We start from the raw sequence: 23368 nt of genomic DNA, 5'->3' as shown, positions 1-23368 counted from the left end.
GAACTCAGAAATCCGCCTGCCTCTGCCTCCCAAGTGCTGGGATTAAAGGCCTGCGCCACCAGGCCCAGCTGTACACACTAAATTTTAAGCTGCAAACACAACCATGTCTAAACATTAACCTAAACAGGCTCTTCATATTCAGCCTTTTACAGTTTTTTCTTCTTATATCTGAGAACATACATTTTACAAGAGTAGGATAACTCCAAATTCAACATCAATGTAAAAGTTTTCTACCTCTTCCTGAATTGTTTATTTCTTTTTTAATGTTATTGTTTTCAAAAATCTGAATCTGGGTTAAAAAGCAATTCTTTAAGAGAATACATTTTTGGGGGGCTGCTTTCTTACTAATATCCTATAGTCAATGAAGCTCAGATCCTGCAAAGCAGAAAAGTCTGGAAGCCTTGGAGGCAGGTTGCACTCGTTTGGACATGGTTACTGTAAACATGATGGACAGTTTGGTTACATTGGGCGGGCTATCAGCTGATACAGGTTACCACTCGGAAGACATGTCCTATTGATAAGATGTACTAAGGCTTCTTTGAAGGACATCTTTTGTTACAAACATTCAATGAGTTTACTCTCTTATACAGAGGCTAAAAAACAGTCCTTTGAAATAGCATTAAATACATCAAATGCATATAAGGAAAAGGTTAAAGTTCTGGAAAATCAAATTTAATTCTGACTCATTAATTCAGAATGAATGAAGGCCATCGATTAGAAACAGTGGAAAAGAAACCTGAGCCGCCTTTATTAAGGGACAAGGAGTGGCAGAGAAGAGTGTTAGGAGTTTCTGCAGAAAGGGGGCCCAGTCTTGTTCTCTCTGTTTTCAGACTCATGTTCATTTTATGTGTGCACACTGTCTGAATTTCCTTTTGTTATTTTAGAAAACTCTTCCATAAAAATAATATAGTAAAATACCAACCAGTGTTCCAAGCCTCCTGGTTTCATGTTATTAGAGTTCCATTTATTGGTGACTAATGGATAAAGAGAGTCCATGAATGTAATGTCCCTGAGAGTACAATCACTAAGTCTCCAGCCTTATAAGTCTGTAGTCTTATAAGATAGAGTAAAAATCAGTACACTTCCTCAAGACCAACAGACCTAACATATGAAATATATCATAGAGCTGAACCATGGAAAGTCATTCTTTCAAACAGCACCATAAAAACAAAAGAATCTGGATGGGGCATTTTGCTATCAAAGAATGCACAGTAAACAAAATAAAAACGTATGGGACAAAAATGGGAAATACATGGCAGTTAAAAGAGTACAAAAATCAATCTTATTTATCAATAATATTAATGTGCCATTAGAAAAGTTGAATTAAATTTTTATAATAGAATATAGATATTTAACAATGAAAAATGTTTACCTTCATCAATATTCTGGAAATGCAAATACATCAAATTTGATTTTATATTTTATAAAAATTTTATATTTTATGGAAATAGTGGTAACCATTATTGTTAAGGATGAAAGATGGCTAGAAATATAAACATCCTTTTTAGAAGGTAACTGGGTCAATACGCAAAGACTTGGACTCTTTCTTTTTGATCTAGGTATCCTGCTGTTATGAACTGAAGCTAAAGAAAACTCAAAGAAGAGAATAAGTACTCACTACTGCAAAGATGCAGACAAGCATTCATGACTAATTTTGTCATGCTACCTTCATGTGCTTATATACGTTGAAGCTTTATGTGATAACCTGGAAAAATCTAAGCACATAATTTAACAGAATTTAATTGTGGTTATTAAGCACAATATTATACAACTATTAGAGACAGTTTGTGGAGTACACATATGACCCATTAAGTAAATCCAGCCATATATGAAGCTGTTGTATGTGATATAACCTAACACATTACTACTCTCATAATGCCTAAGGGGGAGAAGTGACAGCTCAGCAGTTAGGAGCACAGTCTGCTCGCTCAGACGGCCTGCATTTGATTCCTAGCACTGCAGTGACGGCTCACACTGGCTGCAACTTTAGTTCCAAGGGACTGGACACCCTCTTCTGGCCTCTGTGGGTACTGTATACATGTGCTGCATAGTCAGTCAGGGAAACCTCATACATATAAAAAAAAAAAACTGAAGACAATGCAGAAGGGTACCCAGGCGTTAACGACCACTGGAATATGGCTGGCCACTCTGCAGCTGTTGTGACAGGCATCAAGCACTCTATCAAAGTACATCTAGCCACCACGTTCTATGTCCAGACCTAGTTCTGTACTTCTAATTTTTTTTAAATAAAAATTGTATTATTAGTGTTAAGAAATAGTTTAAGGAATAGGAGATCTAGAAATAAGAGTGAAAATACTGATCTTTTTAAAAAAATTTATTATTTTATTTTTTTAAACTAGGCCTTTGGGGATTCTGCATAATGTGTTTGATCACATTCATCCACGTCCTCCAACTCTTCCCAGACCACACTCCAGCCCCTACCCTCTTTGCTTTCTCCCAACTGGATTTTCACAAGTCTAATTGTGGTGCTAATGCATTCTTCAATGTGTGGACTCTCAGGGGCAACTTCTTAAAGAAAACCAACTCTCTCCTAGCAGCTATCTATTGCTAAGAGCTCCATAGCCAGTGACAAGACTTCATCTCTACCTTCCTCTCTCTAGTTATGCTTGGTCTGGCTTCAGACTGCACAGGACTTGCGTATACTGTCATAACTATGAGTTCATAGGTATAGGTGCCATGCTATGTCTGGAGGACTCTGTATCCCTCTAGTCATCCACTGCTTCTGACTATTACAGTCTTCTTACACATGATCCTCTCTTCCACAATGATCCTTGAGCATTGAGGAGAGAGATGTAATACAGATATCTAATTTAGAGATGAGCATAGTTCTCAAATGTCTTCCTCACTTCAGCCTCTTACCTGTGGTATGCAGTCAGTATATGCAAACATTGACTTAAAGCGGTCATCCATGCTTATATGGTAAAGCACGCACATTGCTATTTGTTTGTAGTTTTCATTGCCTGGGAACAAAATAAACAAATCATAGGCATAATGCTAGATGCCATACATGTATATAACCTGTGCTTCAAGTTTGTGAAGTTATATACTAAAAACTTTTAAACTGCTTAAACAAATATTTATATAACCTTAATCAGGAAAACATGTTGAGCTCACTATTTTAAACCTGAATTTTGAGTCACACTTATATTAACTAAGAAGGTTCAAGATAGATGCCCACTTGATATATTTTTGGGAAAATAATTTAATTCCTAAACATTTATTGTCCTCAGCAACCTAGAATGAAGCAGATTGAATCATTAACCTACCCTCTCTTAGAACTGCATCGAAATATAAATTAGTAAGTTGATTTGTAGTGATTATATAAATATAAAACAAGCACATTTGAGTTCTAAGTAATGAAGCCTGGAACATCACTGAATTGCTGAAGCAAGCAGAATGGCACCAGGAACATAAAAAATAAAATAAATGTCACAGAAACTACTAAAGGTCAGAAATTCTCTGTAGTCTGGAGATTGCCCTGGAGTTCTGAGATAATATTGCTCTAGGCTAGGGAATTCATTCAGCGGAGAGGGCTTATCCAGCATGTGTAAGTGCTTCAGCAAGAAACCAAGATTAGTATGTATAACAAGGTAATTAATAACAATAGTGACTAACAGTAACAGTATTGAGCATCTACTATGCAATGGAGCCATACATTAGACACAGCACAGCGCTGAATCTTCAGAAAAATCTTCAAATAGATCTTATCATCCTTCGGATGATGAACCTCAAGCTTCAAGAAAGCAGATACTTGTCATATAGTTTTGGAAAAGCTGGGCAGATATTTAAACACAGGCCTGTCTGCTCTCAAAATCTCTTCCCAGTTATAGTGGTCTTAAACATTCTATGTCACAGGGAGGAACATTTTGCTGCATAAGATAATATTAGGTGTCAAGAACATGATTAGATGATAAAATACATTTTCAAGCAAAATTATTTTAAATTGGTACAACATATCTTTTAAAATTGGTTGATTCTGGCAATTCTGACAAGATCATGTATAATCCCTGCTATTCCAGGAAGGTGTGGCAGGAAGATCTCAAATTCAATGCCTGGCCTACATCATGAGTTCAAGGCCAGCCTGGCAATTTAGTAAGAACATGTCCTAAAGTAAACAAACAAACTAAAAAATAGGACTGGAGTTTAGCTCCTTGTTCAAGAGCTTGCTTAGCATATATACAAACCCAGGGCAATTTCTAGTTCTGCCTAGGCATACTGTTTATATCAGCAATGAAAATCACTCCTCTGGATAAAACAAAACAGATTAACATATACTATGTGTTTCACATATGAAAAGATAAGTAAATATTTTTAGAGTAAATAAAATTATGGATTAATAATTCAATTATTTAGAATAAAATATGTGAGGGAAAAGTATTTTATACGTGACATAAAATTTATTTTTCTTTATAATACTATAACAAGTCAAAATCTGACTTCAGTAGAGAATACAGTTTGTATATTTTGTTGTTGCTGTTGTTTTGAGATAGAATCTCTTTTTGTGGCCCTGGCTGTCCTGGAACTCACTATGTAGCTGGCTGGCTTCAAGCTCAGAGCTCCATCTGCCTCTCCCTCCTAGTGGTGAGGTTAAAGGCGTGCCACTTCAATAGGTCAGCCTGATTTATTTTGAGGTAAATTTCAGGTCTCTTACTTGAAAATGAGAAAAGCTGAAGGAGATCTTTGAGAGAAGTGGTATAAATGCAGACCATCATCTTAAATGTAAAGGTAGGAATAATAACAGAGTATGTAATCTTAAGATGGAGGCCAGCAAGCCAGCAGCTGTACAAAACATGCGTTTATATCTATTATAATCTTGTGTTTATATCTATTATAACCTGTGTTTATATCTATTATTTGAGGACATGAATTTTATTTGGAGCAAAGTATGGTGTAAAATATGCGACACTTTAAAAATACAGTAGGTGTTCCTGATGCCAACATTTTGAGATCAGAACAATCTACAATTCACAGATTTTAATAATATTTTTTATTTTGACATTTAATTGTGGTTATCTGACACAAAACATGTTTACATAGGTTTTATGGTATATGTATGGAAAGGAAAATGTTTTCAATTCTGTTTTCTAAGAAGGCAGGTATCTTTATATTTGGTTAGACTAGACTTGTCCAGTCTTAGCACCTTCCCTACAGGAACTAAGATACTACACCACCTTGGGTCTTGGAGATTCTTGTACTCTAAAGGCTGCCATCTTCTTGTTCTTCCAGTCATTTTCTACAGGAATCATGGGGTGGATGGTATGATTTTCTCATCAGGACTCATGAGCCATAAACCCCACCTAACCCACTACAGTTCTCTATATACTCTTCATGGCAGGGCTTCTAAATGAGCACTCCTTTAAGAGTTATTTATAGTAACTTTCCCTAATGACATCCCAAGAAAAAACAGGCTGCCAGCCATTGGTATGTGGGCATTGGTAAGGTCTGTGCATTTTGAGCAGAGCAGAGGACAGATGGACAATTTTGAGAAGTACGTCTTAATAACTGATGTGAATTAGTCAAATCTGTTTAAGCAATAAGGGCAGGGTTGAAAAAACAGCCCACTCATTATGATTCCTTTGGTATTTATGGCAATAAACATGAATCATGATGAACTCACTGGCTATTAGATGCAGAGGTCTAAGCATAGGATTTCCACAGGACTTCACCGTTAACTAGCTGGGTCATTATTCCAACGTGTTACTGAATTATCCTAGCCTTTGTGCAGTCATTCCCCCCCCCCCCCCAAATTGGCCATTCCCAGCTGAGGGCAGTTAATACCTTAACAAACTGGTCATTAACTCCAATAACTGATTTTGTGGGAATTAATGCACATATAAAGTACACTCAAGAGTTTATATGAAGTCTTGCCCTCCTTTTCTTTTTAAATAAATTTACAGCTATAGTTCAGCTGGAGCAGCTAAAGCAGGAAGAAAATCAGTTTTCTGAGCTGCTCTTATACTTGGTTTTCCAAGAGAGAGGCAAAACACGTGCTTACCAGCTCTGAGTTTTAAAATGTTCTTATTTCTTTCATCTCTAAAGTGATCAGGAGAAATGTCACTCAGTCATTAATTTTATCAGACACTGGAGATTTTCCAATCACAGATCACTCAAACAGAAATGTGAATTTTGAGCATTAGAATATAAAGTCAAAGTTCTGTTCTTGTTACATTTCCCAGTTGAACACTAGATCACAGTGAAAACCCACATGATGAGCCACATTATTAGCCTGATTATCTTTCTCTTCTTCACCCCATGTCCTCTTAGTTAAAGTAGAACACTCCAAGCAAAGAACAGAAACAGAAGCACACCTCTACTAGAACAGCGCAGTACTGAGGTGATATATCGCCCTGAGTTCGCTCTAAGAATACAGCACGCTGCAACTATCATGTCTAAGTCTAATATAGAATTAGAGCTCTTAATGCCGAATAATATAGTATGAAGAATATGCCACAGGCTAAACCAACCTCTCAAGAGTTATCTGCAGCAATTATTGAATACAAATATCTTCTATATCAAAATGTACTAAAATGAATTTAAGATTATTAGTGAAAATTATTTTTCTGGTGGTAGGGACTGAAACTAGATCCTCAGGCATGTTTAATAATCACTTTACCAATGAGCCACATCTTCAGTCCTAGAACATCTTTAATAGATACTTCCATATAATTTTATGCTTAGTTCATTACAGCAAATATATATTAATTACTATTTAAGTAGGTTATAGTGGAATTTGGACAATCCAATTTTCAAGACTGCAATTCTAGTGGGTGGTCTTTGTTTTGTAATAGACTCAATGACAGCAGCAGCTAGATGAGGAACTGAAATGATCAACACAACAACTGAAAAGCGAGAGTTAAGTGGGAAAACTGAAAGCACCTACAGGTTATGATGGTCAGCACAAGTCAAGGTTAACATATCAAAATGAGAAATAAAATCGGCAAATCTACCATTATGCTAAAAATTAATTTAAGCTAATTTTATCCTAATTATTCCAAGGACTCTAATATTCAAAAAGTACTCTAGTATTCAAAACAGACAAATTTTCATTCTTTTAAATATGTTCAACTAGTTATTTTCAACCTGTCTTCAATTAGTTTATTACCTTGTTTGTAATTTTTTGTTATGTTCAGAGAATACTGTTGTAACTTGCTTGTTATTATCTGGCTCACTTCAGATACAAATGATAAAGACCAAAATAAATCCCTTTAAAAGAACCGCTTTCTAGCTCAGAGTGAAACCATCCACTTAATGTGCCAAATTTCACCAAGGAGCATGGAGACAGCCCAGGCGACATTCACACACACAGTATTGGAACCAGCTGGTGATACAAGAATCTTAGAAAAAAAGGTTCCTTGATTTAATTGGGAAAACAGGAGGAAGCATAAATTTTAGTGCCATTAATAACTTCAAGCATCTTGATATGGTTGTACCTCAGCTTGATGGAGACATGTGCTTTCTGTTAAAGTGTTTGCCACATTTGACCCTATTGTTTGCTCACTTGATCAGGTAAGAAAATGTAGGGTTATTCACAGGATAAATGAGGCTATTCAAATTGAACAATGCAGTCTATGAGAAGTTGCCTTTTGAAGCAGATGTGTGAAATTTCCTAACAGTTTGGTAATAACCAGGTAAAACCAACTTACTCTTTTTAAAAGAATGAACTTATTTTCTTAGAGAAAACTATCATAAGAGTAAACTAATTTCAAATAACTGGATGGGAAAACATTAATCTGACCATTTCCAGTTTTTAATAAGCAAATCTAAAACGCCTACTTCTAAAGCACTTTTGCTCTTTTACAAAATAGATACATTTTATTCATTCATTTATGATGTTGTTGGTAAAGTGAAAATTATAGACACACACACAGACACACACAGACACAGACAGACAGACAGACACACACACATATACACACACCCTGTTTAAATTTAACCTGGTGGGAGATCTTCAAAGATGATTAGAATATAATTTTGTCAGCTTTTTAAAGAATGGTCATAAGAAATAACCATATATATATATATATATATATATATATATATATATATACATACATACATACACACACACACACACACACACACACACAAAGTTGACAGTCCAACAATACCTTCTGGTGATCTCCAACAATAAATGAAATCAGATTTGTCTAAACCAGAAAAATCAAACACTTGAGCTGGATGAAACTCTTGAGCTGGATGAACGCCCTATCAGTTAGGAACCCCTGGAAGGACCAGCCTGCCCGCAAAGACTCTGCCCTAACAGCACTCTCACTGAGACCATGCAACTGGTTCAATGTAAGCTTTGGAACCTAGAGAGCCCAATAATGTTAGATCATGCACAGACCAACCAAAGAAATTATGACCTGGCTATACACTTTAAACTGCAAAACAAAGGTTTGTGCAGATAGAAGATTGATTCAAGGTTTAAATTATGGAGAAAGAAAAGAGAGAGAGGCCAAACAGTGACTTTTTCTGGGTGCAATGGCATGTCCTGTGATCTAACACTTAGAGGTCTGAGGCTAGCCTAGCCTATGCAGAAAGCAAGACCGCATCTTTAAAAAGAAGAAAACAAGAAAGAAAAAGAAATAAAACCACAAATGTATGTAAAGTTATATACAGAAAAGCTTCTTGCAAATAGTATTGAGAGCCACACCTGAGAGTGTGGCTCTGAAGGTTACAGGAGAAATGAATGAGTTAATTTTTTAAGTTAATTTACATATAGGTTCATAAATTGTACATTAAAATGCTTAATACATGCTAATCTCAAATTATGTAAAATATAAATTCAATTTTTCAATTTTAAGATAAACATTCTAATTTTTGCTTATAAATGAATTAAGTAGTTATCCTAGGGCATTAATTATTTATTCTAACTTCAAAATATTTATGTTCTGTATTTATTCTTAACTATGTGTATCTGTGTCTGTGGGGTTGTATGCACAAGAGTGCAGCTGCCTTGAGACAGAGGCATCAGATCTCCTGGAGCTGGTGTTACAGGCATATGTCAACCACCTGACACGGGTATTAGGAATGGAACTTGGGTTCTCTGCAAGAGCAGTGTGCGTTCTTAACCACTGAGCCACCACTCCAGCCCCACTTTTGCATACTTTTATTTGGCCAAGTCTGGAATAACCCTCCTGTTTTATATATTTGAGTAGTGCTCTTAAACTACCTATGGGGGCGGGGGACTGTGCTTTTATTTATATGGTCCTCCCAATGTGTTAAGGACCAATGCTTTAGTAAAGTATAACAAAAATAAAAAAATTTTTAAAAGGACACACAAAATAAATGTAAAATAGTTAATACATTCAGGACACCATATTTCTTTGGGGAAAATTCTGCATATGTACGTTTACTTTCTGAGCTTATTCATTAAATACTACTACTAACAGACTAAACCAAGCACTGTTCAGTGGGCCACACTTGGATTATGATTCCTGTCCTTACATAATACATTAACAGAAGTAAATTTAGTGAAATATATGGGTAAGATTAAGGTACTAAAGTGATGTTAAGGAAGGTAAAATAGATGACACAGATGGGTGTGATGCTACCATATGTCACTATGCTACCATTACCATCTCTCCCCTTTCCTCGTCTTTATCATAATGAACATTTGTAGAACTTTCTAATTATGGAATCAGTATATAATACTTCTCACATCAGCTAGTCTAAATGTTTTGGGATAGGTTCTAGTTTATTTCCTTAATTTCTAAACAGGATGACAGGATGTGTGAACATGGAGCACACCTCCCCACCCGTGTCCTCTCTTCCATCTCCCCATCTAACCACGCACCGAATACTGACAGTCTACAAAGCGCCTGATCATGTTCTAGGCCCTGCGAACACAGAAGTGAGGACTAGTAAGAGAACTATTTCCACGAAGCTCACAGTACCTGAGAACTGTTGGCGGTGGTGGTCACAGGTTGGTAGTGCAGCAAGACAAACCAAGATGATTGTATAAGCTATATGACAATTACAAAGTATAAGGAAAAACAAGGCCAGAGCAAAGTGAAATCAAGATCCAAGGTTTAAAACTGTTATTAAAATTAGGCAGGAAGGAGACAAGAGACTAGGCCACACAAAATAGTAGGGATTGATATTTCAGGCAAAGGGAAAGAAGCAGTGAAGGAGTGTTTCCTGTTGAGTTCAGCCCAGGAAGCCATGGTGGCCTTGGCAGGAGGGAGGCTGGGAGGTAGAACAGCACACACATCTCTGGAGGGCACTGCGAGGGCTCTGACTGAGAGATGTATAGTTACTGGAGGATTTTGCTCAAAATTTGGATTTAATTTCCTTTTCTTGTTTTTGTTTATTATTTTATTTGGCTATTTTCGCGTGTGTGTACCATGGTGTCTGTTGATTGTGGAGGGCAGAAAAATGTGCTGGGCTCCCTGGAACTGGAGTTGTAAACCACTATGAGGGTGCAGGGAACTGAACCTCAGTCCTTTTCGAGAGCAACAAATGGTCTTACCAGCTTAACCATCTCTCCAGCCCTACTGGTGGCTTTGAGTAGAGGACTGAACTTAGTTAAGAGGACAGTTTTGCATCTGTGCTAACAGACTGCAGGACAAGAATGGAAACAACAAAGACCAGTTAAAATGCTACTCAATTAAATCAGGAGAGAGGCCTGTGGCTGGGAGTAGGGAAGTGTGGTTATATTTTAAAAACAGAGTGGACAGTTTGGATGCAGAGTAGGAAAGAATAGAAGAATCAAGGCCAAATCCCCCAGTTTGGGCATATTTAACTAAAAAGATGAAATTATCATTTACAGAAAAGAGAGAAGTCTAGGAATACTAAGTTTATGCACAGGTCAGGTGGAGACTGGTAGCTTCATTCTGAACCGAATGCAGTAAGCCATCAATGCTAACAAAGCTTGTGAATTAGGATGTCTGGGAGTCATCCTTAAGCGAGTATTCAGCTGAGTGGACAATCACCAGAGGAGCTGCACAGCTAGAAGCTGAAGCTTGAGACCAACACCGGGCTGCATTGTAAGGTGTGTAGCCTGGAGATGAGTGGAAGCAGGAGACGAGACATGACTGGGAAGAGGTGGTGGGGAAAGTCTAAAGGTGCTACAGCCTGGAGAACAGGAGACAACAATTCAAAGACGAGGCAACTGCAGAAATCTGTTCTGTCGGTTAGGGGTGTGATGATGGTGTATGAGGGAGGTTGTGTAGAGGTGAGAGATGGAGGTAAAAACATTCAAGAGTATGGAACAATGAGGGTAGGGAGAAAAAGAGGAGGAGAGATGGGGCTGGGGGAACAGGCAGAAATGAGGTAATAATGTCCTTATCTCCATTCTCAGCTCACTGCCTCTGTGGTACTGAAAAGGTAGATGCAGTGCTTCCTGCCCTGTGGTCCTGCCCCTTCTACGCTATGCACTTGCTCAGGATGGGGCAGTGAAGACAAAGTGGAAGAACACAATTCTCACCTACTAGTATGTTAATCACCAGAATTTCTTGTATGATGCTGACCCTACTGTATTTAGGACCTCTTGACTCCTCTGTCAATTCTGTACAGCATCAAGTAATTTAGAAAAACAGGGATAAAGACCAAGGCAGGTGTTCTAACAAATGTCTAAAGGTGAAATGCCCAGGACAAATGAGAGGGCTTGTGGCATTAGCTATGCAAATATAGAATCATTAATAAGAACATGGATGGGGATATTAAAAATAAATGTAATAATGTAATAAAAAAATCAAAATCTAAGAAAAATCACATACATAAAACCCAAGGAAATATATTCTGACAAAAAAAAAATGTCTTCTTAGTGAGATTCCAACTGCTGATCTGAAGCCAGGTGCATTCCTCCTGCAGACCCGGGTGCCTGACCTCAGGTGACAGCTTTAAAGCACCATTCCAATGCACAGGCTTCCAAAGTGAGCGTCTGACATCGGCAAGGAGGCCTCAAAATCACGGCCTTTAAATAAAAGCTCTATGCAGTGCCTTCCTACGTTAGTAAAAAGTCTTGCCCAGTTTTTCAATTCTTATTTTCTTAGAGGTTTAAAGCTGGTTTATATATGATACAGAGAAGATTTTCAAGGGAGATATTTGAGCCAGCCTCTGTCTAGTAAAGCTGACTGAATCTAAAAAGATATGTAAAATGCACAACAGGGCCACTCTTCTCACTATTTAGGAGAGGGGTGTGAAAATTATACTGACAGGTAGAAGGTTTATTTATTGTCACAAATGCAAAAATTCACTTATTTAAGATGAGACTTGTATATTTGTTTATGTTTCTTTCACTTGAATTTAACTTTCTTTAAAATTAAGTTAATATTTTAAAAGCTGATGTTAAAACTCAGAACACTGCTCAGTTTAAAAAGTGTAGCAAAGCATCAAAGCACCTCAGTAAAGTCCTAACTTCACAAAACAGTGTGGAGGAATTCTTTCAAAGTGCAGTTACTACCGGTATGAAGTGTACACTTATAGCACAGCGGATGCTGGATCAGGTCTCAGTGCTTTTCGCAGGGACCAGTGTCACAATCAGCTAGCCTCTTCACATGTAACCCTTTTGGCTGGGTATCTAGGCCTGTTTCTGTGCTGATGTTTGTCTCAGACATATCAGTCTTCGACTTATAAAACATCTATGCAAAGCCACAGAGAATCTCGACAAACATTTGCCTGGTACACCAGTAAAACTATAAAGCATATTTTCAAGTTATTTTTCAGTAACAGCATCATATATTCCCCAGGGTGCTGATGAATGAATCCACGGTGACAAGGAATTTCCATGTCATCTCCCAAACTTGACTATTCTGACATAAGGAAGCACTCTCGAGACACATCAATGCCACATGTCTTAAGGAGTTTTGACAGGAGATTATTATTATTTTGAGAGTCGGATTCTTACATGAGCCAGAAAACCAATCCAAACCAAACCAAAACAAAAACCAAAACCCCCAAACCTTTAAACACTTAGAAAGTCGGCACCACGGAAAGCCTAAAAACGCCATGTGAGGAAAGCCGAGCCTTCTACGTCTAACTCGGTTTGCAGATGGCCACATTCACTGACAGCAGCAGATGATTCACCTCCCAGATGTCAAGGAACCAGACACAGAAGCTCTGGGTGAAAGTGCAGAGACGACAGAAACCGACTGGGTTGAGCAGGAATAAGCAAAGGACCTTTATAAAATACCCAGAAAGTAACAACAACAACAACAACAACAACAACAACAACAACAACAAAAACAACAACAACAAAAGAACTCAGTGAGTCTGACAGTCAAGAAAAGACAAAGGAATATTTATATGCAGAATTTTTCATATAACCAAACAAAATTTTTTAGCTATTTAAGAAATAAAGCCTTCTTTTCTCCATGATTAGGAATAGAACAAAACTATCCAAACAAACCAATTTCAGTAAAGACACACACACACACACACACACACACCCCTAATGACTTTTTTTTTTTCAAGACAGGGTTTCTCTGTATAGTCCTGGCTGTCCTGGAACTCACTCTGTAGACCAGGCTGGCCTCGAACTCAGAAATCTGCCTGCCTCTGCCTCTCAAATGCTGGGATTAAAGGCGTGCACTACCACGCCTGGCCACCTAATAATTTTTAACATTTCTTATTTATGTGTCTTTGGTAGTAAAAGAAAATAAAAGAAAGAAAGGAAGGAAGGAAGTCAGGCAGGAAGGAAGGAAGGAAGGGAGGGAAAGAGAAAGAGAAAAAGCAAACTTCAAAATTCCTAAACAAAATACTTTATATGATAAAATAATATTAAAATATTTTTTGTTCTATTTAATTTTGGGGTCTCCCAGAGCCATACAAGCTAAAAAAGCTGATGTCTTCTCCTTTGCTTTAATGACTATTCAGACTATACAATATTTTTAAGTGTTTGTGTTATTTCAGCTCATTTCTCAGTCACACTGTGCGTGGCCTTTAAGGTTAACCTCACAACAGCCAGGGTTGCAATGCTGCAGTCCTATGCCCCGGAAGAGCCACAGTTCACTGTACTTTAAGTTGCCTATTATTAACAGCAAGAAGTTTAAATTATGGAGCTGTCAAATGGAGACAATACAATTAAAACTGGTAACACTTCCACTGGAACAGCATAAAAATCACTTCTGAAAACTTGCACTAAAAGTATGGCCCTAATAAAGTATTCAAAAACAAGGTTTTTCCATTTTTCTTTCAATTTCTATTTCATGGAGATCACTCTTGGAACATGCCAAAACATAACCTAAAATAACTTAGTGTACAAAGTGTTCAACACATTAAAAATCATTTGAAAATAAAAAGAAACTTAGGAAAAGATCAGAAACAGTGATATTTCTGAAGGTCTGGAGGAAAAGAAGTCCATTTACTGTTAAACTTGTTTTGGGGTTTTGCATGGAACACAGGGTCCCCAATGGAGGAACTAGAGAAAGTACCCAAGTACCTGAAGGGGGCTGCAACCCTGTAGGTGGAACAACAACAGGAACTAACCAGTACCCCCCGGGGTTTGTGTTTCTAGCTGCATATGTAGCAGAAGATGACCTAATCGGCCATCAGTGGGAATAGAGGCTCCTTGGTCTTCCAAACTCTATATGACCTAGCACAAGGCAAGGCCTGGGCCAAGTAGTGGGAGTGGGTGGGTAGGGGAACAGAGGTGGGGGGAGGGGTATGGGAAACTTTCGGGATAGCATTTGAAATGTAAATAAAGAAAATAATAATAAAAAAAAATAAATCAATCAGAGGACATAAAATTAATGGGTACAAAATAATTATCATGTAAAAAAATAAGAAAAACACATATTACATATAGAAAGATAAACACTGTGTTGGAAACATGTTAAATTACATATACTAAATTAAATATATATCATATATGCATGCAAATATACACAATTGCATATATATGTATATATGTATCTCACATACTCATGTGAGCATTGTGTTGCAACAATAGTAAATACATATCACTCTGAATCCAAGTCCTAACCTTTTCAAAGGCACAGCTTTGGTAGCAGTTTCTTATACTTTTTACATCAGACATGTTAAACAGATCAGTGGAAGACTCCACTGGGAAGGTCAGCTTCTTACACTAGGAACTGAAGATTCCATTTTCTATACACATAACAACACATTAACAAATGTAATACCAGAAACTCAAGAATACCCAAAATGCAGTTTCTGAAGCAAAGCAAAGCAGGGCAGTCAAGGAAACCAGGTTTGTTTATTCAGTGTTGCAAGTCCCCTGCAGGAGGCTGAAGATATCATTACCAGGATGAAAACCTTGGGGAATTTATTTGGAATTTAACTTTAAAAAATATACAATTCAAATAAGTTCAGTTGTCAGTTTGCAAAATCTCGGGAAATGGAGCTAACACATCATTATAGGGGAGGGCACTCACTGCATATGCTGCTGGTACAAAGGAAATGGCTTAGCAGGGGAAGGAAACGGCATTAAAGGAAAATACACAGTGTCTTGATGCCATCCAGAAGTGTACATTCTTGAGCATACTAATAATATCTATAGCTTTAAACTATGAACTATCTTCTGATTTGTAAACCTGAACGAAAGACAATGATAGGTATTTACACACAGCAGAGCCCGCATGGAGAAACTCAGACCACAAGGTAACTAAAAGCCAGATAAAAAGAGTGGAATTTAGTTACTGTCCTAAAAACATGGAATTAAAATCCCAGTTACCTGCAATTGTAGGAACAAGATTATCAATTAGTAGCCACCTTTATGGTTAAGAACCTCCCAAACACCCCTGAGTAGCTGGGAGCCAACAGACTACCATCCAAATGAGGACGATTTCTATGCTAGTGAGAAATTCCACCTTCAGCTGCTGGCCGCAGGGGCAGAAGAAACCATCCTGTGGGAACGATGCTACCCCCATTGAAACTTTTCTGCAGGACCAGAAATGAGACAATGACCAACAAGATGACACCCTCCCTGTCTGAGACTGCTTACTTATATATACACCTCTTCCCCTTCCCTAATTCTTTCTTTCCAAATATGTACTTGGGGCCACTGAACCCTTTTATATATGTCCTTTATAATGCGCTCCATTGATTATATCTCTTCTTGTGGCTTTTCACCATTTACCCCTCTTTAATTGGTATAGCAGGTTGCCAAGATCAGTCAGTTACACCTTGAAGTCAGGGCTCTTGCCCTAAAACTCCAGTAACAGTCATAAATACAGTCACCTTAGTTTATACTTTAATCATATCACTACTTCAACTTACATAAAAATATTTTAGAAAATACATCTGTAATTGATTTTAAGAGACTTCTTGCAAACTGAAAATCTATATCCCCTCAAAAATCAGATATTGAAACCTAATCTTCAGTGTGAAGAAGTGTCAGCCTGGAGTTTTTGGGAGGTGAATATATCATTAGGAGAGAGTGCCATGTCTGTTATGAAAGATAACACGACTGTAGAGCAAAATGTGGGTGAAGTCTCCAGTAGCAGACTTCCCACTTACACTCTCTGGTCAGGCACATACTCATGTGAGAACCCACTTCCCAGAGTGAAGGAAACCAGGTAAGAGATCACAGCACTTGGTTTCAGGGTAATATTTACAAAGATACACTGAAGAAAGCAAGAAGGAAGGTGCTTGGGTCTCAGTTTCTCCAAACACAAGCACCCAAGGAAACATCTTCTACTTGGGTGAGAAAGGGAATTCACTCCATAAAGCAAGCACCTACACCTTGTGAACCCAGAGTCAAACAGTACTGAACAGAGAGCTCCACGGCAGGTATCACCAGGAAGCCGACTTGCCCTCTGGACTATGTATGCATGGACAGTCAAGTGATACCTTCTACTACCCTTTCCTCAGTTTTGTGCAGCAGGACACGGAGAAAGACTGCTTTCTAGATGGCAGAAGAGTAAACTAAGCACAGATCAGTGCTAATGACATTCAGCAGCAGGAGATCCAGGCTAGTCTCTATAGACAGACCCTCTAGACCTGCCTGTTGGTATACTGATACCTAAGACAGAACTGTATCCTCGCTACATGACTTTCAGCTGGCTTCAGGAGTCTCAGGTAGGTCTTGGTCACATTATGAACTTAACAAGATCTAGGCTCTAGGTGCAATCTGGCATTGTGCTGTAGGTGTTCAGGACACTGCCAGCCCTATACGCTCTCTAGACCCAGGCAGCATAAATGAGAGAACAGTCTACTTGGGAGAAGAAATGAGCAGGTACCAAACTGTTACTTCAGAGTTTCATCACTGGTCCTCCCATGGTGAGATAAGTACCAAGTAAAATCCTCTGAGCCTGAACACAGGAAATTAATAAAGATGAACACTGTGTCTCTTGGCTCCAATAAAGGCTTGAAGTGGCAAACTATCCTTTTTAGGTATTCATAAACTCCATCTTAAACCATATATCAAGTTCGCATTTAGGCCAAGTTGGCTTTGGGCTTCTACAGCAGAAGCATTGAAGGTAAGTAAATCAGGTAGGGATACATTGCAAACTCATACTTAGGGTACCATCTAGTGGTGATACAGCAATAGTGACCACAGGCTCACAAGAAAATAAGAATCCTGATTTGGAAGTCCTGGAAGAAATGGACAAATGACAGGGAATGGATTTCATCTAATTGGTAAAAGCATAGGTGTCCATTCGATTCCAATAAACATCAGTAAATTTTATAGACCTGCTATCTCACAAGCCCAAAACAGGGTCAAAAACTGAGCAATGTTTATGAACTCATGGATAACTTAAAATTATTACTCTGAGAACTCAAATTCATGTGAACACACAGGAAGAAGTCAATAAGCACTTACTCATCAGGCAAAGAAGAGGAGGGAGAAAGTAAGAAAACGCAAACAAATCCCTGAGCTGGAAAGCATGCTAAACAACAGGAAAAAGTGACAGAAGGCAACAGCAAAACAAATCAGGGTTCAAAGACGGGACACTTGAAAACAGAGCCACGGGAGCAACTCAAGGATTGAGAAGGGGAACTGACTGAGCAACTGTTGGAGCTATCAGACCTAAACAGACTGGAGAAGCCAAAGCAGTAGAAAGTTTATTCAAAGATAGTAACTGAAAACCCCTAAATGTAGAGATAAATTAAACAGCTACATACACAAAGGCCAAAGATTACAAGTCAAAATCCACAAATTCATAAGATTATAACATAAAACATGTAAGCAAGCTTCAAAAGTTAAAGACAGGATTCTTAAGAAGCAAGATTAAACAAACAAACAAACAAACAATTTTCAAAGGTATCCCAGTGATGTGACAGCGGGCACACAGCAAGGCCCTCAGAGACAAAGTGAGGGTGGGCCGCGTGATGCTCTTTTGGTACCGGAGGGAAGAAACCCTGGTAAAATAACACCTCTGTGAGCATGCTGGGAGCTAGGAAATAGTAAGAGGGGTAAAACGGGCTACCAAAAAATTCAAAAGGCAGAGAGAGTTGGAATATAAGCACACTGTTTTATTTGAAGGCAAGAAAGGAACTACAAAGGAAAAAGCCAAAATCCTTTAAAAAGTTATATAATGGCTCCAGGTCATCCTGACATGAATAATGACATTAAATTCAAACCAAGTAAACTCTCCAAGTAAAGGACAGAGTGACAATGAAATTTATTACTTTATGTGTAGGAATATTTTATCTGCATGTGTATATTCATCCACGCATGTATAAAGGTTAGAAACGGGTATCAGATCCCTCAGGACTGGAGTTACAAATGGTTGTGAGCCACTTGCTGAGCCAACTCTCTAGCCAGGAAAATGGATATTTTTAGAGTCCCAATTAAGGCTCACAAGATTGTTCAGTGGATAAACGCACTTGTCACTAAGCCTGACAGTCTTATTTCAATTGCTGGGTCCTACATGGCGGAAGGAGAGAACTAACACCTGTCAAGCGTCTTCTGATCACCATATGCAGCTGTGTGGCATGTACCTGCATACCCTACCACATATCCATGTGTGTGCACACATACAGACATGCTGAAATACATATAATGAAATAGAAAGGTTCAATTATGTGATGAATATCTCTAAGAATACATGTATATTAAAAGCTAATGGGAAGTAATGGGTATTTCACACAAATGGATTTGAAAAAGCAGTTATCATTTACAGTTACATCAGAAGAGGTAATTTTTTTCACTTTACATCCTGATTGTAGGCCCCCATCCCTGTATCCCCCAGTCCCTAGCCCCTCTTCCCGAGAAGAAGTAATTTTAATCAAAAGTAGTAAAAAGAAACATGGAAAGTCATTCTGTAATGATAAGAGGATCACCTGTTCAAAGAAGAAAAACAATCAGAAACACATGAACATCCAACACTGAAAGAACTCAACATATAAGGCAATCAAACCCTCAAAGGAGAAACTGAGCACTTTATCACACACAGATAACATCACAAGACTCAATTCTGTCCGACAATCAATGGGCCAAAAAGACACATTTAGAACAACTCATCCAAGAGCTGCAGAATACATACACTTTTCACTGACGCCTGGGGTATTCCACAGCAGATCACATGTAGGCCATAAAACAAACCTTGGCAAATGAAAACAATTACAATTATACCAATATCTTACCTAATCACTATGTAATCAAACTAGAATTCAATAAAAAGAAACCATACAATTACTTAGAAATTTAACATATACATCCAACCAACTGATGAGTGAAGGAAGAAATTGAGAGGAAATTTAAAGTGATTCTCAAACCAAATGTAAATGAAAATGCAGCACACTGTGGAGCACGGCAGAGCCCTGAGTGTGTGAAGAAGTCCTGAGTGGCTGTGTGTTGTCCAGAAGAGCCAGCCATGTCTAGAACCAAAGCGTCAGACCCATGAGAAGTTGGCAAAGCCTTGTCCTGGTGATGTAAGGCTCAGGCAGATGACAAAGTCTTCACATGGTCTGAATGTGAATGTTGACAGTGTGTTCAGAAATGTCCACTGTAGCCGAGAGTACCCTCTCTCCCACCAGGTACTGCACAGCAGGCCAGCTTTTCTGTGTTTATGAACGTGTCTTTTTCTATCACCTCCATGCCCTAGTCAGGTCAATCCCTTGAACCTTATAAGATGCAAAACCATCTAACATACCAAAATCCAAGGAATACGATAAGAGGGAATTTTACAGCAATCAATATCTCTATCAAAAATGTCAGTAAATCTTAAACAACCTATCATTGCATCTAAGAAATAAAAAACAAGAAAAAAAACAAACCAATATTGAGAGAGATGATCACTGCAGAAATAAATGAAATAATAGATTAAAAAAATAAGTGATCAACGCAATTATAAATTGGCTTTGTGAAAAGAAAAAACAAAATTTATAAATTCTATCAAGATCAAGAAAAAGGGAGAAGGTTTAAGTAGAATTAAAGACAGACGAGAAACAATTGTAATTGCAACACAGAAATACAAGGAATTGTTATATTTGTATGAACTCTATGTCAACAAATTTAGTAAGTGAAAAGAAATGAGTACATTCCGGGATATGCATCCAAATTAAATCATGAAGACACAGAAAGCCTGAACAGACTAATAATTAGAATCAACCAGGAATAAGACTTTCTGCTATCAACAAAGCCCAGGACCTTATGGCTTGACTGATGAACATGACCAGACTTTTAGAGAACTCATAACAATTCCTTCCAAGCTATTAAAACAAACAAAACAACAACAAAAACAGAAATCCAATGTTACCTTGAGTTGAGAATTTGATAAATACACAATATTAAAACAACAACAAAAAACTACTGGCTAATAATCCTAATGAACACAGATAAAAGTAACTACTCACACATAAAAACATCCATTACCATCATGTGATATTCGTGTCAGAAAGGATTGTTCAATGCACACAAATCAATAAAGATGACATACAACATAAACAAAATGAAAAATTCATCATCTCATTAGACAAAACACAAACTAAACCAAAACATTTAATAGAATAATAACATATCCCTTCATAGAAGAAAACTGAGTAAATTATGATAAAGATAATGAAAGCCACATGCAAGTCCAGATAATATACTGAATGGACCACAGCAAGGTTTCCTTCAAATTGTAATCATTTGCAAAGTATGTGATCGCATATTAGAAAACTTCCAACATCCTACCTTATTTAAATTAATTTTAAAAATACAGCGAATTTTCAATATACAAAATGAACAGTGAACTCCTATATATAAAGAGTGAGTAATAAAAAAAATTACAGACATGAATGATCCAATCTTATTTTAAAAAGGTAAAACGATGCTTGGTAATAAAATTTAACCAAAGTAAAAATCTCCAAATTATCTATAAAATATCTATGAATGAAACTGAAGGACACACACATATACACACACTCACTCACACACACGCATACTAACACACATACACACACACTCACTCACACACACGCATACTAACACACATACACACACACTGCATCCTGCAATTCATGAAACGGAAAAATAAATATTACTAATATCCATGTTACCCAAATTTACAGATTCTCTATAGTCACCATCAAAATATCAATGACATTCTCCATAGAACTAATAAAAATAATACTAAAATTCATATGAAATCACAACATTCTGGCCAATCAAAGCAATTTTGAGGAAATAAAAAGCAAGAGACATTACGTGCTTTCAAAACCTATAGGTACAGTAACTTGAGACTATAGGTTCTGGATTAAAAAAGAAAAAAAGAAGGGGAAATGGACTAGAGGAGAGGAGCTAGGGGCAAACCCACACATCTATCATGATTCCCAACAAAAGGTGCTGAGCACAGGCACTGGATAAGAGCTAGGCTCCCAATAAATGGCACTAGCAAGAACATCATATACATGGAGAAGACACTAGACATTTTTAATCATCGCATACAAAACCAACTTAAAATGGATTAAAGACTTAAGTATAAGACCCATAACTATAATACTATTGGACAAAACTACAGGAGAAATGTTTCAAGACATCATAGTGGAAAATGAACTTTTGGAAAAGACCACAAAAGCTTAGGGAACAAGGCCAAACTGAGTAGTATTATATAAAACTCAGAGTCTACAGAACAAAGGCAATAGCAGAATAAAGAGAGAATCTACAGAATGGAAAAAAAAAATTATAAACCTCCTGTTTGATAGCCGGTTAAAATCCAGAACATAGAAGGAACTCTAAAATTTCAGTTAGTACTTAGTAAAATAATACAATTAAAAGTGTGAACCAGACCTCAGCAGGGTCAGGGTAGCTGGTCATGCACTGGCAGCTGGGAAGCACAGAGTGAGTGGGAGGGGTGGCTGGGCTATACATCCTCATGGCCTGCCCCCACTGGCAGCTTCCTTCAGCAAGACTCCACCTCCTAAGGGTTCTACAGCACCCCAAATGGTGCCAAGGCACTAAATGTTAGAACACATGAGTCTGGGAGGGGCATTTACATTCAAACCATACAGAAGAATAATGAGGTCAAGGTGTTTAAGGTCCTATTCCAGTTCATTCTACAACTAGGAATCCTGGGATAGGTGATATTTTATTAATATGCTTATTTTTTCACTCTTCAATTTTTAGTTAGAAGAACTTATAAGGGGTGATTTTTTTTCATAGACATCTTTTCTACACTAGTTTGAGCTAATAACATGACAAATGTCGAGAAACAGCGTCATCAATGTTAAAGCATACCCAGGAGTGCAGTGAGCTTTGGGAGAAGTCCGACTTGTACCATCTTGTTCCTCAGGCCTGTGTCAAACGAGAGGTTTAAGAGGAGCCGGAGGGTGATATTCAGGAGATCTTCATGCTCACAGGGTATCATTTTTACCAGTTTTTCAACAATATCCATCTCTACCTATAGTGAAAAAAATATTTGAATTAGAATACAAAACAAGATATAAAAGGTTACAACATAACCTGTTTCTCTTACGTATAACTATTTCTTAAGTACGAATTAGCTTATAATCTCATTTCAACTCAAACGTTTTAATATTAAAATCAAACTTTTAAAAAGGAACTCTTCACACTCCTACACTATCTACTCTCTCCCTCATTCTGCTGCCACAGATGGAAAACAAAGAGCATTCAATTAATGAAAATCCTGCAAACTGAACACCACCCATCACATCCCAGGCCTCTGACAAGAACAGACAAGGTCTCATTTGCCTTTCAAGACTTCCTCTGTCTAAAAAGAGTAGACAAGTAATAAAAATATAATATAATAAACAATAAACAAAGAAACTGATGCCCAGAAGTGCTCTGGAAGCAGCTGGGAAGGAGTCATTAACACATCAGGAAGAGAAGACTTCAGATTCAGAACAAAGTCTTAATGAATATAAATTATTTTTCTGATTAAGAAAAGTACTGCTAGTACAGAGTGAAAGAAGCCAGTAGGGAACATTATTTAGGAATTACAATTGCTTAACTATGACCACAGGATAAAGTTATCGAGATTAGCAGAAACTTAAA

General features: G+C 37.5%; 1 protein-coding gene across 2 annotated transcripts in view; it reads right to left on the bottom strand.

Moving 5' to 3' along the window:
- Kifap3 (kinesin associated protein 3) overlaps nt 1-23368 on the bottom strand; it is a 126719-nt gene that overhangs the window by 71778 nt on the left and 31573 nt on the right. For both annotated transcript variants that reach the window (XM_021197673.1, XM_029538618.1), the window contains exons 10-11: nt 22592-22754; nt 2881-2981 (exon numbers count right to left, since the gene is read on the bottom strand). In XM_021197673.1, the coding sequence (XP_021053332.1) occupies nt 2881-2981; nt 22592-22754 (264 nt within the window). The remainder of the gene's footprint in view (nt 1-2880; nt 2982-22591; nt 22755-23368) is intronic.

The sequence above is a fragment of the Mus pahari genome, chromosome 5, assembly GCF_900095145.1.
Source record: "Mus pahari chromosome 5, PAHARI_EIJ_v1.1, whole genome shotgun sequence".
NCBI classification, from domain to species: domain Eukaryota; kingdom Metazoa; phylum Chordata; class Mammalia; order Rodentia; family Muridae; genus Mus; species Mus pahari.
This window is presented reverse-complemented; position numbering and strand designations above follow the sequence as displayed.